The sequence below is a fragment of the Parasteatoda tepidariorum genome, chromosome 1 (genome assembly GCF_982258835.1).
Source record: "Parasteatoda tepidariorum strain Cologne lab strain chromosome 1, Ptep-v5.0, whole genome shotgun sequence".
NCBI lineage: Eukaryota > Metazoa > Arthropoda > Arachnida > Araneae > Theridiidae > Parasteatoda > Parasteatoda tepidariorum.
The window spans coordinates 36,349,668-36,364,835 of record NC_141755.1 but is presented as its reverse complement, the minus strand read 5'-3'; the positions used below and the strand labels follow the sequence as shown (position 1 = coordinate 36,364,835).

Sequence of the window (15,168 nt, the reverse complement as noted above, 5' to 3'; positions counted from 1 at the left end):
TGGCAACCGGAACAGGTAGCAAGTTTCTATGAAGAGGGTATTCTAAATCTAGTTGTTTATGATAAGTGTTTAAACAAACTTGGCAACTAGGCTTAAGAAAATTTTTAAAAAATAAATAAATAAACGTATGTGGAATCTGAAAATAAATTTGCTACCTCAAAATTTTCTTCCGTTTGGTTTTTATCTTCAAACGGCCCTTACTTAAAAAACAACCCTCGTATTACAGTTATTTATTACAGTTATTATCAACATACCTTTCGAATCTCTCCTAGCAACAGCAACTAATTGTATGTATCTTGCTGGTGAAAATGCAACAACAGGTAAATTAGCCACGTATTCCTCTTCCTTTTCCGGACACTGCATAATTTTCGCCAATGTCCCGCGTAACATATTTTCTATAGAAATCGCATCTGATTCGAACAAGCAGCACTGAATCAAAATAATATATAACACAATGTGTGATTTGCTCATAGTGATGGTTAAACTCCTCAATAAAAGTAATCACTTTTAAAGTGATTTTTTTATTTTCTGGAATATTTTATATTTTGTATATACAACCTCAAAAGAAAATGCAAATCATGTTTTTGAAAGTAGATATGTTCAGGTATTAAAATAATTAAAGGCTTTAAAGTAGTTTTAATTTATTAGATTAATCAAACTCTTATTATTAAAAGTGCTGCTTTAATTCTTAATTTTTAATTGTTAATATATTGTTATAGTTAGTGCCTTCCTTAATTGTTAGTAACAAATGCTTACATGACTTTTTATTGTTGTCACTAAAATCTATAATATCCTATCAATATCTATAATATCCTATAACCTTCATTTTATTAGATTATTATAAAGAAAGTCTGGCATTTTTGACAAAGATTCTAAATATATACAATGCATGGTTCCATGAATCCTGTTTTAAAAGACTATTTTAAAGCTACAAATTAAATTACAAATCTAAGGAATAATTACTGTATTTTACAATGTTAAATCTTTCGAATTGTTGTTCTTATATTGATAATTGGTTTAAAAAACTTTTCAGATACACTAGTTTAAAACTACCATAAAATTTGTTCAAATGTTCGTGAAAATATTGTCACGCTTATTTAATTATACTGAGCTGTTTTCTTTACATTTAATTGACAAGTTTTTAACGAAATTATGAGCAAATGAAAAATATTTAACCGAAGCAAAAAATGCAGAATTCAAAAAGTCTTGATAAGTATTTTTTAAACTAACTTTTTTTTTTAATTTCTGGGAGAGAAATTAAATTTTTCCACACAACTAAATGTCAATGTTTCGAAAATTAAGGAAAAAAAATATTGGTTCTCTCAATAAGAACAAATTGATCAATAAATAATTTAATTAATCGGTCTTTTCCATTAACAAATAGAATATTTACAGTATTACAGTAACACCTAAACGCTCTCGAATTACCTTCTAAATCGGAGAAAAGAGAAAAACATCTGAATTATTTATCATTCTTTTCAACACACAACATCAAATAGCATTTAATCGTCTTCGCCGTTTTCTCTTCATGAAATAGAAGCTCTTCAATGAACTCCTTCATTAATTATTTCACTGGTGGGTGAAAAGGAATTAAATCTGTGATAATATTTCTATTTTTTAGGCAACAAAAGAAGCTCTTACATGTTCATCCCAATTGCTATTCACGAAGTTTCAGGCGGCCTAGGTTAATACAAAGATTTTCCTGAATAATTAAATGAGCAAGAAGCCTCGTCCTTTGTGAAAAGGCTTTGAACGGGTGCATGAGACAAGATGGATAAAAGGTTGCCTTGATGTGATTGACAGAAATACGCGTTTTCTTTGGACAAAGATTTTCTGTCATCAATCTTACTAAATACTTTAGTGCATTATTACTGAATACATTGTACTACAATGTATTATTAAGCGAGCTAAATATAGTTGTTTTCCACAATTTAGTGGGAAAATATATTAAAATATAAAGCTTTTATACTATTACTTCGAATATACGAGAATTAAATGTGGTTTTTATACAAAAACAATAAGTTTTGTTTATAATTATCGATGTATTCAAACTACCGAAAGCTCATCGTTTTACAGAAGATCTATGTTTTAAAGTTATGTAGATATCGTTTGTTTATTATGTATATTACACTCCAGTATAAATTATGTTTGCATATTAATATATTAAAATATAAAGCTTTTATACTATTACTTCGAATATACGAGAATTAAATGTGGTTTTTATACAAAAACAATAAGTTTTGTTTATAATTATCGATGTATTCAAACTACCGAGAGCTCATCGTTTTACAGAAGATCTATGTTTTAGAGTTATGTAGATATCATTTGTTTATTATGTAGATTACACTCCAGTATAAATGATGCTTGCATATTAATATATTAAAATATAAAGTTTTTATACTATTACTTCGAATATACGAGAATTAAATGTGGTTTTTATACAAAAACAATAAGTTTTGTTTATAATTATCGGTGTTTTCAAATTACCGAACGCTCATCGTTTTACAGACGATCTATGTTTTAGAGTTATGTAGATACGTTTTAGAGTATGTAGATGTACGTTTGTTTATTATGTATATTACACTCCAGTATAAATGATGTTTGCATATTAATATATTAAAATATAAAGCTTTTATACTATTACTTCTAATATACGAGAATTAAATGTAGTTTTTATACAAAAACAATATGTTTTGTTTATAATTATCGATGTATTCAAACTACCGAAAGCTCATTGTCTTACAGAAGATCTATGTTTTAGAGTTATATGGATATTGTTTGTTTATTATGTATATTACATTCCGGAATAAATGAGGTTTGCATATTAAAATATAAAGCTTTTATACTATTACTTCTAATATACGAGAATTAAATGTAGTTTTTACACAGAAACAATCTGTTTTGTTTATAATTATCGATGTATTCAAACTACCGAAAGCTCATTGTCTTACAGAAGATCTATGTTTTAGAGTTATATAGATATTGTTTGTGTATTATGTATATTTTTTGTGTATTATGTATATTTGCATCAGATATTTTTTAATTTATAACTTTTCTGTAGTGGTCAAAAAAACTATATTATTTTTGTAGTTTACTACAACTACTTTGTTACAAATGTAATTAACTAAAACTACTTTTTTTTTAAATGTAGCGACTACTAGCTATTTTCGAAATGTAGTTACTACTTCACCACTTTATGGAACCGAACTTAGCTTGAGAAATTAATTTACAAGAACGTTCAAAATGATTTTGAATAAAAATTGGCTTACTTAAACATAAAGAATTATTTAGAAGAATTTATTCATGTTTAAGAGAGCCAGTTTGTTATTTTAAAACATTATTTTTTTGGAATTTGCTCATTTAATTCAACTTTTCAGGCCCTTCTCGACAGCGAATATTTAATTTAAGAAATACTAGGAAATTATCAAATATTTGCTATTTCGTGAAGTGTTTAATGCTCTTGTATTTCTTCTAAGAAATTAAATACAATTGTGTCAAATCTCTGTGTAAATATACAGTGAAAGAATCTTTGAGAAAGAATCTTTGTGAAAGAACTTAAAATGGGTCACTTCTTAAGAGAATTGAAATTTTACGGGCTTGGCTTACTCGAAATGGAATGGAAGGAACAGTTGCTAACGCAAACAAATTCCAAGCTTCAACAATCAGTCAGGATCGAGATACCCACACTATGCCACTTGTAGGTATCCCATTGCAGAGTTTTGCAATAATCTATTTCAAAAAATTATCATAGCAACTGCGGTCATTTGTGAGTAAAACGAGATGAGGGCAGATCCCTTCTGTATAACATTTTAACTAGTACACTGAGGAAAAAATTGTTACTTTGACATTTTAATTTATTTAAGATCCTGTTATGGTACACAAAATCGTGTTTTAGAAAGTTATTTCATCTAATGGTGTTCAAAAACAAATTCATTGGTTTTTTTAAAAAATAGTAGTTCTAAACCATAGTTCTTTTCTTTCTTTTTTTAAAAAATAGTGTTCAGAAATTAGTACCAATAGCATAGTTCAAATTACAAACTATATCATTTGTTATTATTACATTATCACGACATTTTTTATTATTACAAACAAGTTAGTGCAAATAACATAATAGTTACTTCCATGACATAGTTTAAATATTTTTCAGGGTAGAAAATACTTAGCTTTGCTGCTGTTATATAATTTAAAAAACTTTGTACTTAAATTTCAAGACCTTGTCCAATAAATTAGCTCATAATATACTAGCATGTTATGAATGCCTGCACTGAGAAAAAAATGTGGTCAAAAATATATTAAAATTTACCATGTTTCTGGCTTTATGGGAATACCAAAAAGCTTGATAATTTATACAGAAGCCCCTTGATAATGATTTTGGTAAAATTACGATAAATACGGTTTCATAGTCTGTGAAAAACTATGTAAACGTGGTAAAATTTGGTTATAGATACCTTATAGCATGGTACCATTAATTTGGTTGTATTTTTTTATTAAATGTATGGTAATAGGAATCATTTAAGAAACAGAATTTCTGGTAAACCGTTACCATATTGACAGAAAAACTAACAAATTAATGATTTAAAATCGTATGTTTTGTTTTTATTAACCATAATTATGGTTTTTGTTTTCACCTGAAGTGTCATTAGTATACAACACGGTAATTTTACCAGAATTTTTTCACCGTGTACAAATATTAACTTTATTTAATTAATTAACTGTTATTATTATTTAAAGTATCTGACTAGTGCAAAAACATGATTCTGGGCAAAATTTTCGAAATTGAGTTTAATATAAATTTAGAATTCCCGCAATCATAGCTTTCTAAAAATACTTTACTTTTGTTTGAGCTCCATTTATTTACTAAGTTATAGCAGATTTTGTGTAACACTGAATAGACTTATAATTTTAAGTCTCTTAATGTGTTTTTCTCAAAATTAGATTTCTTAACTTATTACACCACCTTAAGCACGATGTCTCATATTGTTTTTAAAACAATTCTCTACAATTATTTATGAGTGTTTATGATTATAGCACACATGTTTTAAATTATAGACTAAGAGAAAAATGCAGAATTTCATTTTTTATGCATGTTTTTTAGTAAAGAGTAGTGCGGAAATTTTTAAAAATTTCTTTTTTTAACTACATTGATCCCTAACTCAGTATTATATGCACCTGCTTTTAAGATAATTATTCAAAACATAGTTTATAGCCTTATAAATAAAATACTAAGAATTTTTTTGTTTTAGGTTATATAATTTTCTTTTTACAATGTTTAGGGTATATGCAAAAAATGCCTCATTTTTACCTAAAAATGGCATAAGAAAATGATAATAATAATATATTTTTTCCTAGTTTTATAAGTTTTTACACACAATGAAACAAATAAACTAGTTATTAAAAGTTTTATATTATTATTTAAAGAAAAGTCGTTGAAACTAGTCGGATACCTTAAATCTAAGGAGGCAAAGGAAACTGATGCGTGGAGCTCAGGCCCTCCTTCCCCCTCCCTGGCTACCGACCCGCAAAACGCCGGAAGTAAATAAATAGTAGAATATTACTTTAGTTATGCTCATGAAATGAAAAGTTTCGCGTTAAATCAATTGTATAGAAAAATTTATGGAATCAGGTGCAATGTGCAATATTCTTCCTCTCAATTGATTCAACATGAACACTAGCCTGATTACACACCACCTGGATTCGCGAGATGGCTGTGTTTGTATGCATTTAAAATTAACTGGACACCGGTAAAAAAAAATATAAAAAAAACAAACCCAGTTGTTTACTCTGAATATAAAAATATCCTATCATATCTAATATATAAGAAAATAAACTACATTTAGAATTAATAAACGTCCCGAAGTATTGTAAAAAAAAAAAAAAATTATGCAATTGATTAAAAATTTATTATGATGTAATTCAAAGTATGTAAGGCCGAAATTTTAAAATAAATTTTTTAATTTAAGTGTATTTATAAATTATTGAAACTTATATTATTAGAAACCGTATATGATATCCATATTTCTGGAAAAATTTTCTTTCGGAATATTTTACCTTTTAAAATTTTTAATAAGGAGGATAAAAAATTTTATAAAATTGATAATTTATAAATTACCAATTTTATAAAAATTAATATTTTTTCCAGATAAATTATATTGGTGTGCATTGATGAAGTTTTGTAAACACATATCGCCTTTTTTAAAAAAATTCAGAACTCTTTGTTCTTTGAAACTTATAACATGAACTTCTCGTCGACAAAATATTTAGAAATTAATGCTTAATTAAAACCGAAACACCCTGAATAACTTCTGATCCAATGATCGGATCTTCACGTTCTAAGACTAAATCTTAATGGTTTGAGAGGGTGGCCACAAATAGGCTGATAAATTAACAGGCAATATTTCAAGTTACGAAATCAGATACAAAAGCATACTTTCTCTGAATAAATATGCCTTTTTTTCGATGGATTTGATTTCAGACCCCCAAAATATAGGGGGTAGCCGCAATCTGAGAAATATGGCCTCCATAGTCTAGTCCGGAGACCACGTCCAAAATTTGGACCCCTCTAATGTTATTTTTATTTTTTTGCGAATTTTGCCATATCTCGAGAACTTTTCAAGCGAACTGAAAAATTTTTATACACAATTATAAAATTCGCTTATCCAAATATTCATTTATCCAAAATTAATAAATATTTAATATTTTTTATTATTTTATTTAAAGACAGTCGAAAAAATTTGGAATTGTAAGGTATACAATGTTTTACATCATTTTAAATAATGTAATTTTACATGGTAAAATACAAAATTTGAGCGAAATCGGTCGAATAGTTCCTGGGAAATCGAATTAAAAAGAAGCCGCTTTTTTTTCAGCAGTTCGAATCAGTCGGGAAAAAAAGGTATGTTTATTCAGAGAAAGTACGTTGCTGTGTTTTATTTCGTAACTTAAAATATCGTCAGTACTAATTAATTAGTATATTTGAGGTTACCCCTTTCAACCGTTTAGATTGAGTTCTAGAACATGAGTATCCGATCATTAGATCAAAAGTTATTCAGAGTGGTCCGTTTTTCATCTTACGCACTGTACTTAAGATACATTAATTATTAGGAAATATTTCAATTCCCCGTGATTTAGTTAAAATTCAAAACTAAATATCTTTTTACTTTAACTTAAAAGACATCGGAATAATGAAGGTTATCAATGATAGTTTATTTATATCTGTAAATAATTGTTAATTCAATAAATATATTTTAAACATAAAAGATATTTCAGCAATTACACAAAAAGAACAAAAACAAAGTATCATTAAATAAACATACAAAACAATATTTTGATTATCTACTATAAAATTCCTGCTCAAGTGATTAATTTTTGACCCCTCAGTCTAAAAATTTTGAAAATTGTTTCTATTGTTTTAAATTCCCATTTACAAAGAGCTGTCTCTTAAGTGCAACGACTTAAACAAACAATTTAAATAATAAAACATAATAAAATAAGCAAATTATGCATGAATAATTTTTTTAAATAAAAGATATATATAATAAAATATCAGTTGCATACAACATTGGCAAAATTTTCAGATGAGTTCCTTTTTTAATAAAACAATATTCATTATTTAATTTCATTATATCAAAAAACAAACTTATAAACATAAAACATATTGTCAGTAGTGAATATAATGTAGTTAAATTATTTAATGACGAAGAAAGTGCTTTTATGAATATAACTAATTTTGATCTTGTTAAATGTTATACTTAAATAATAAAACTTTGAATATAATATTAATAATTGAATATGTATTAATAAAATGCAATGAATCCCTTAAAAGTTTGAGTACATCAAAAACACAAAATTATTTATACAAAGCATTTTTAGATTTGAGAGCAAATATTAAGAAAATTTTTATGAATATAATTTATTTTAATGTTGTTAAATGTTACTTAACTAAAAAAAATCAGCTAAATACAGCCTAAACAAAATTTTAATAAATTATTTCATTTTTATTAAGGTATAACTATTATTTATATGTTTCAATATATAAAGAATACAAATTTATGAACAATTAATTGTAGTTCTAACGTTTAATCATATTGCGAGTGTTCTTATGAAATTGATTTCACTGTTGTTACAAAACAATATTATAATAACTTCCAAAACTCATTTGAATATAATATTAAAAGACTTAATATTCATAATATCATTTTTAACAATACATAATAAATCATTTATATTGCAACTTTCATTACATCAAAATTACAATTGTATGACCAATAAAAAAATATTTAGGCACCGGTGAATAAAATGAATAGTTCAAATGAATATTGTGCGAGTCTTAACGAATATAATTAATATTCATGTAATCATGATAACCTAATTGGGAATAAAATTTAATGTCTATACTGCAAATAATATACATATGATTTCTAAAATGATTGTTTATGAATTTATATATTACACAAAAAATATTAAAACATTATTTCATGTCAAGCTTTAAAACTAAACCGAAAAATTCCTTTTTATGAATATGATTTATTTCTATAAAAAAAAATTTTTAAATGAAAAAGCTTCAGTTATTGATTTATAGCTTTAAATGCATTTGTTGTAAGAATTTATATGATTTTTTTATTTAAAATTTACCACTTGTAAGTTCATGCGCATTATACAAATTATTAAAATTAATCCCGGAACATTGGTTAATCAAACAAAATGAGAGTTAAATGCGGATAAAATGTTTGAAACATCAATAATCTAAAGTTATGACCCTGGTTCCTGGTACTTATATACATACGCTGCAATTATTGTAATTTAAAATTAAGCCTAAAAACAGGCCTGAAAATTAAATACGATGAATGATATTCAAACTTATAATACAAATTCAAAAACACTTTTAATTCGAATCTGTATCAGAATGCACGCAGCCCATATTTTCTTTGCTATCGTCCATACCATCATTTTTCAACATGTCCTGTAAATTGTTAATGTATCTAATGGCCATTCTCAATATCTCTACTTTAGATAATCTTTTATCTTTATCCTTTGCATTTAGAGGGATGTGACTCTTTAATCTTTCAAATCCATCATTCACATTTCTCACTCTTTGTCTTTCTCTTTCATTCCGTCTCCTGATGAAAGAAGGCTCGAGCCAGTACTCATAAGGCGAGAATGGAGTTGGCAGAGGAATCTTACAATGCGGTGCAAAAGGATCTTTGTTGCCTTTTCCATCTCCACTTTCCGAGTCAACGTCTCCAGGGCTAAGGTTACTACAGCCAGATAATCCCATTTTGTCCTCGTCGTCTTCGTCATCATCCTCGTGGTCATCCATTTCTGGACTAGTTAAATTTCGAGGTGTGACAGGTGGATCAGAAGGTGGACCTCCATTAGCGCAGTTCTCCAAAACGACAGTTGGACCCAACGGTGGCATCATGTTAACAAAAGAGTAGTGGGGCACAAGCTCACATGGAAGAGTTAAGCCGAGGTTTACTAGCTGTTCGAAATCGTGTGGCATGACGTCGGGCGTTAAGGGAAGAGGTGTAAGCATAGTGTATTCCGGCATTTTACCAGAGGACATCTTCAGCTTTTGTGAAAATGAAAATGGCACCACGAGTTTCTGCAAAAAGAAAAAAAAAATTATGACTGTATGTTCCATGAGTCTGTAAAGAAGAAACAATTTGTCGTATAATTATTTCAATGTCGAGTAAGTTTTAAAGGCAGATTCTGGTAGAGCAAAATAAAGTATCAAAATTTGGAGTTTTTGTATTTTTGGAAGTTTAACCTGTTGCTTACGGCTGGTACAGTATGTCGACCACATGTGATTGTACAGCATAGTACTCCGTAAGCAGAGGGTTAATGCTATTTAAAGTATTGAAAGTACTTCATTATTTAAAGTACTTCAAATTTTGTAAAAATGTTTAAATGTTTAAAAATGAAGTGGCATTAGAAACAACAACGACGAAATTTAGTCTTTACTCAACAAATTCCTGTCAACCAACAAAATCCGAAAAAACATTCTAAGTTCAATCCCTTTAGGACACTGACCAGAAGACTTGCCAAATCACGATCCCGTTCTTTTCTCTCATTCAAGACAGTTAATTTTCGTCAACGAAGTTCAATTTTTTTTAAATTGCTTACCGTTAAATTTTGATTAGTTTGAAATTATTAATTGGAGTTCTTGAGTGGTATATCCTTCACCAATGCTACAGGATTTAAGTGAAGATATTTAATGTCACATTTCTTCTGGCACTACAAACTTTAGTGAAATACCAAAATTTCTCCATCATTCACAGGCTGTGGAAAGGTTCAGGATTACTTTGAAATCATAAATTAGAATTCTTGTGTGGTATATCCTTCCCCAATACTTCACGATTTAAATGAAGATATTAAATCACACATTTCTTCTGGTACTACACAAGCTTTAGAGAAATTCTAAAATTTCTCTATTAGTCCCAGGCTGTGGAAAGGTTCAGGAATACTTTGAAATCATTAATTAGAATTCTTGTGTGATCTCTGGCCCTGGCCTTGTCCTTAACGCTTAGAATAAAATCTACGAGCATGAAACTAGAAATGGATATTTTCGAGCAACAATAAAGTTTAGATCATCAGTTATGACTCATTTGTCCAAAATAATATATCTAAGATGTAGTAGATGTAAAAAAGGAGCTTTAACAATGCAGTAAACCGAAGAATTCTACTCCAATGAGAATCAGGAATTGATTTATATATAGCTGTAAATATAATGTAAATATCCCACCAAAAAATTGAGTGGTTGGATAGATAGATTGTAGGAGGTGGAACTAGATATGTAACTATCTTTACGTGGAGAGTTTTGGGTTCTTCTGATCTAATGAGTGGAGAGATACGCAGTAAAAACTACAAAAAACATGTAAACTTTTTTTTTTCTAAAAATTTGCACGAAGGTTAAAGAATTAGGTTATTGATCATGATTTAATTAATTTAGGTAATTCAAGCTATCAAATAAGTATATAAAATTGGTTATTTTCAAGTTTTAGCAAGCTTAAAATGTTTTTTAAAGAAACCGTAACTATTTTAAAGCTTTCATTAATTTTAAATACCATGCGAGAACGGAAGATGTCTTCCGATTTTAAAAATCGTTACGCCATTATTATACGATAGACAAATTTTCCGCTGTAAAGCTTTCCGAATTTCAAAAATGGATTTTTTTCAACCAATTCTAATGAATTTTCTGACCAAAGAAAAAAAATTCCAAAGAACCAAGTAATTATTGTTAATTAACAAAGATTCCGTCAATTTAAGTTTTAAAAAAATAGTTCACAAAATGTTTGCGAATGGCATACAAAAAAGCAAAATTTATTAATTGTAGAAATCATTTTCGCAGCAACATTTTTTTTTTTTTTTGTAAATTCAATTGCGACAGTATCAGTATTTAATCATGTGATCATTTTTTTAAAAAAATCGTATCTAAAGTATTGTTGCTGCTTTAGTTATTTTCAAAATCAACTTTCGTTGTTACTTTATATTGTAAAAAATTTCCTTGACATTTCCATGTGTAACAATTTTTATTTCTCTCATACTTCGTACATAGTAATCTAGAAAACATAAACTAAACATATGCTAAACATCTATAATAACATTTACCAACATAATATTTTACATATATATACATATACTTAACATGAGATTATTCTCCAAAACAAATTTAAATGAAACAATAGAGGATACAATTGTCTCGGCTATTCATTGGCTATGGACCTTATTAGAACGCCTGATAAAACATTAAAATAAATAACTATTCTGTGTAACACAGTAATTTGAATAATTAAAAATTATTAGAATAACTTAAGAAAAAGTAAATGTTGCTTTAAAATACAAAATATTTTGTTAAAAAGATACAAAATAAAAACTGAAAATATTTTATTTATTAAATAAAACTAAACGAACTTTTAGTTATATATTCAATATTTAGTTGCATAATATTTAATGATATATTATGTAACGAAACTCTTATAATCATCATGGGAGATATTTTCTGAAACAATACGTCAGTAAGTTTCAGCAAATATCACATGGTTCACACATACGTCACATATCACATGGTTCAAAAATACGTCAAGGCGTTATAAGTAGTTAAATCACGGGCGTCGATGGCGGAGAAAGGTGGGTATATGTCCCCCTCAATAATTAAAAATCTCTTAAAGTCCCCCTCAATATTTCTGACCAATAACGAAAATTTTTATCATCATCGATTTAAATTCATCAAAGGGAAAAACGAGAAAAAGATAAAAATAAGCAATCATTCTACAAATATTTAGCAGACATAAGAATTTTTATTCTTCTGTAAGAAATTAAGAGACCTATTGTAACTGTGTATTTTAATTTCCTCCCCCTCAAAATTTGGTCCCCTGCTATGCCCTCGATTTAAAGCTACAAGATTTAAACAAAGAAAAACCATATAAGATAGAAATTTTCACTAAACGCAGTAGTCTACAAATCGAATTTCAGTCGATTAAAACATTTTAATCGACGTAGTTCTAACTCCCTTGAGTTAGAGCAGTGTTTCCCAAAGTGTGGTACGCGTACCCCCAGGGGTACGGGAACAGTTTATCGGGGGTACGCGTTCTTATGCGAAATATTTTGCAACGAATGGAAATTTCAAAATTTTTAATTAAAAACAAGGCTAGCCATGAAAATTTACGATTAAGTATTCTCTATTGTCTATTTTTTGCAGAGTTAGCAGCTAATAATTAGTGGTGTCAACAGCCAGTTGTGATTTTTAACTTTTGTGCAATTTTTTTATAGTAAAAAATACATTCATTTCTTATTAGTGGTACACAGCGTTATGAAAAATTTAGAAAGGGTACACAAAAGTCATAAGTTTGGGAAACACTGAGTTAGAGCAACAAGATTTAGGCAAAAAATCACACAAAATAGAAATTGTCACTAAATACAGTAGTCTACAAATCGAATTTTAGCCAATTAAATCGAATTTCTATCGAATTAAACGTAAACTCTGCGAGTTATTTATAAGTTATATGTATATAATTTTTTTTCTTATGTGTGAAATTTTTTTAGAGAGCTATTGTGACTGTGCATTTTAATATCTTCCCCCTCAAAATTTGGACCCTGAGACGCACTCGATTTAAAGCTACAAGACTTAGCTAAAACTCACAAATGATAGAAATTTTCACTAAATTCAGTAGTCTACAAATCGAATACCAGTCGATTGAAATGTGAACTCTACGAGTTATTTATTAGAGATAAAATATTAAAATAAATAACAAAATTCTACCGTTTTCGAGTGAACTTAAATGACCTATACCAGCGGTTCTAAAATATTGTTTCGCGTTTGTTTGTTATTTACTTATTTCCTTTTTCGTTTTCATGTTAATGTAAACCATATTTCAGATCATTCATTTTCAGTTCATTTCGTGCATTAAAACCAAATTAGGAACTCGACTAGACCTATACATTCAACTGTCAGGCATAAAAACCAATTTCAAAACTAGTATTGATAAAACAATATAATAAAAAAATTTCAATCTTCACTCATGCACAAAATATTAGGGGGACCAGAAAGTAATGTCGTTTAGACGCATTAAATATTCGTTAGTCTTAAAAACCAATTCATTTTTTTCGATTCATTCTCGATCCGGCATTGAAAGGTTGTTGCTAACGAGGGTGAATACATTATTGACTAAAAATAAAATCTTGATAACAAATATCAAATGCACCGAAACGACATTACTTTTTTGTCCCCTAATATTTTCAAAACAATTTATAAAATTAAGATCAATACATATTTTCAGAATAATTAATAGTCTTCCGTTAATTAATATATTCACAATAGCTGATGAAACTTATTTATTAAGTCTCAGGGTTCCGTCAAAGAAAGCTCGATTATTTAGAGTACCACAGTAAAAAAAAAATTGGGAATCACTGACCTATACTATAGCTAAATTATCGAAACAACTCATTAATATTAATTATATGAATAATGGAATACTCACTAAGACTTGGAAGGAACTATAGAATCCAGGTCTGGAACATAACTTCTTAGCTTGACCCACCCGACGTCAATAAACTGTATTCATAAGTATCCTAGTACTTAGAAATGAAATAGTACTTAGTACTTAGAAATTCTCGGGGTGCCGCCAAAAGTACCTCGAACATTTAGGGTTCCACAGTTGAAAAAAAACTAAAAACCGCTGACTTATCCGCTAAATTATCGAAATAACTCATTAATATTAATTGTATAAATAATGAAATACTCACTAAGACTTGGAAGAAACTATAGAATCCAGGTCTGGAACAATACTTCCTAGCTTGACGCACCCGACGTCAATAAACTGTATTCATAAGTACTCAGTACTTAGAAATGAAAAAAACTACTCTCCTGGGATTTTGCAATCTCTGGAGTTGGACATAATCTCGATGTTGTCGGTGGCTCTCTATTTTACCGATACACTTTCACCTGTTACAAAATAAACATATCATTTTGTTTATATCACGATAGCATAGTAGTAGAAGGATGTAGTTGGACCATTTAAATTTTTGGACAGAGCAGGGACAATTGATTGTAGATTCAGGTGCCATTGCGTCACGGTTGAGGACAAGGCGGGGCTTAGATGAATCAAACTCCTCCCCTTAACAGTACTTTTTTTTTATTCTAGTGAATTAAAGAATTAAACGACTGGGTATGCGTTTCTCTTCTTAAAGTTGGATATAATTGTAAGTTCTGCGAAATTGTTTAACGTTCGTATTCGAGCGGAAGACGTTTTCGTGCTCCAGGCGATACTGAAAACGGCACCATTAGGACTCAATTTTGGTTTAAAAAAATCTTTTTTTTTTTAAATAATTTTAATTAATTAGTCGCTGTAGTCATAACGCAGTAGAAAATTGCTTTTTTTTATTCTATGTCAACCCAAAATGAACATTTAGAAAACATAAGAACAGCAATTTACGCATTCATTGTTAAAAAAAAAAACTGTTCGTTTAGTCAATGAGAATATTACTTTTAAGTATTCTAGAAAAAAATATTTATTACAGGTAATATTTTTAATAAGCATAATCTAATACGACACACAAATATATGAGCATAAACACTAAAATTTATTTTTTCGTGTTATAGCAGTGGCAAGAAACAGTTTTACAGATTCTTCAAAATTATTTTATTATTTTGCATTCAATAAAAGTCGTCAT

At 28.3% G+C, this 15,168-nt stretch overlaps 1 protein-coding gene across 2 annotated transcripts; it reads right to left on the bottom strand.

The window, feature by feature from the left end:
* Nucleotides 1-7,182: 7,182 nt before the first annotated feature.
* On the bottom strand, nucleotides 7,183-14,432 carry LOC147816384 (uncharacterized). 2 transcript variants are annotated; one of them, XM_016059483.5, is made up of 2 exons: nucleotides 14,242-14,432; nucleotides 7,183-9,601 (listed from the first exon to the last, which is right to left on the bottom strand). In XM_016059483.5, the coding sequence occupies exon 2, from the start codon at nucleotides 9,560-9,562 to the stop codon at nucleotides 8,882-8,884; it is 681 nt and encodes a 226-aa protein (XP_015914969.1). In that variant the 5' UTR covers nucleotides 9,563-9,601; nucleotides 14,242-14,432; the 3' UTR covers nucleotides 7,183-8,881. The 2 variants fall into 2 exon arrangements, with proteins under 2 accessions (XP_015914969.1, XP_087017945.1); XM_087161819.1 differs by lacking the exon at nucleotides 14,242-14,432 and adding an exon at nucleotides 13,977-14,130.
* Between the last annotated feature and the right edge of the window lie 736 nt (nucleotides 14,433-15,168).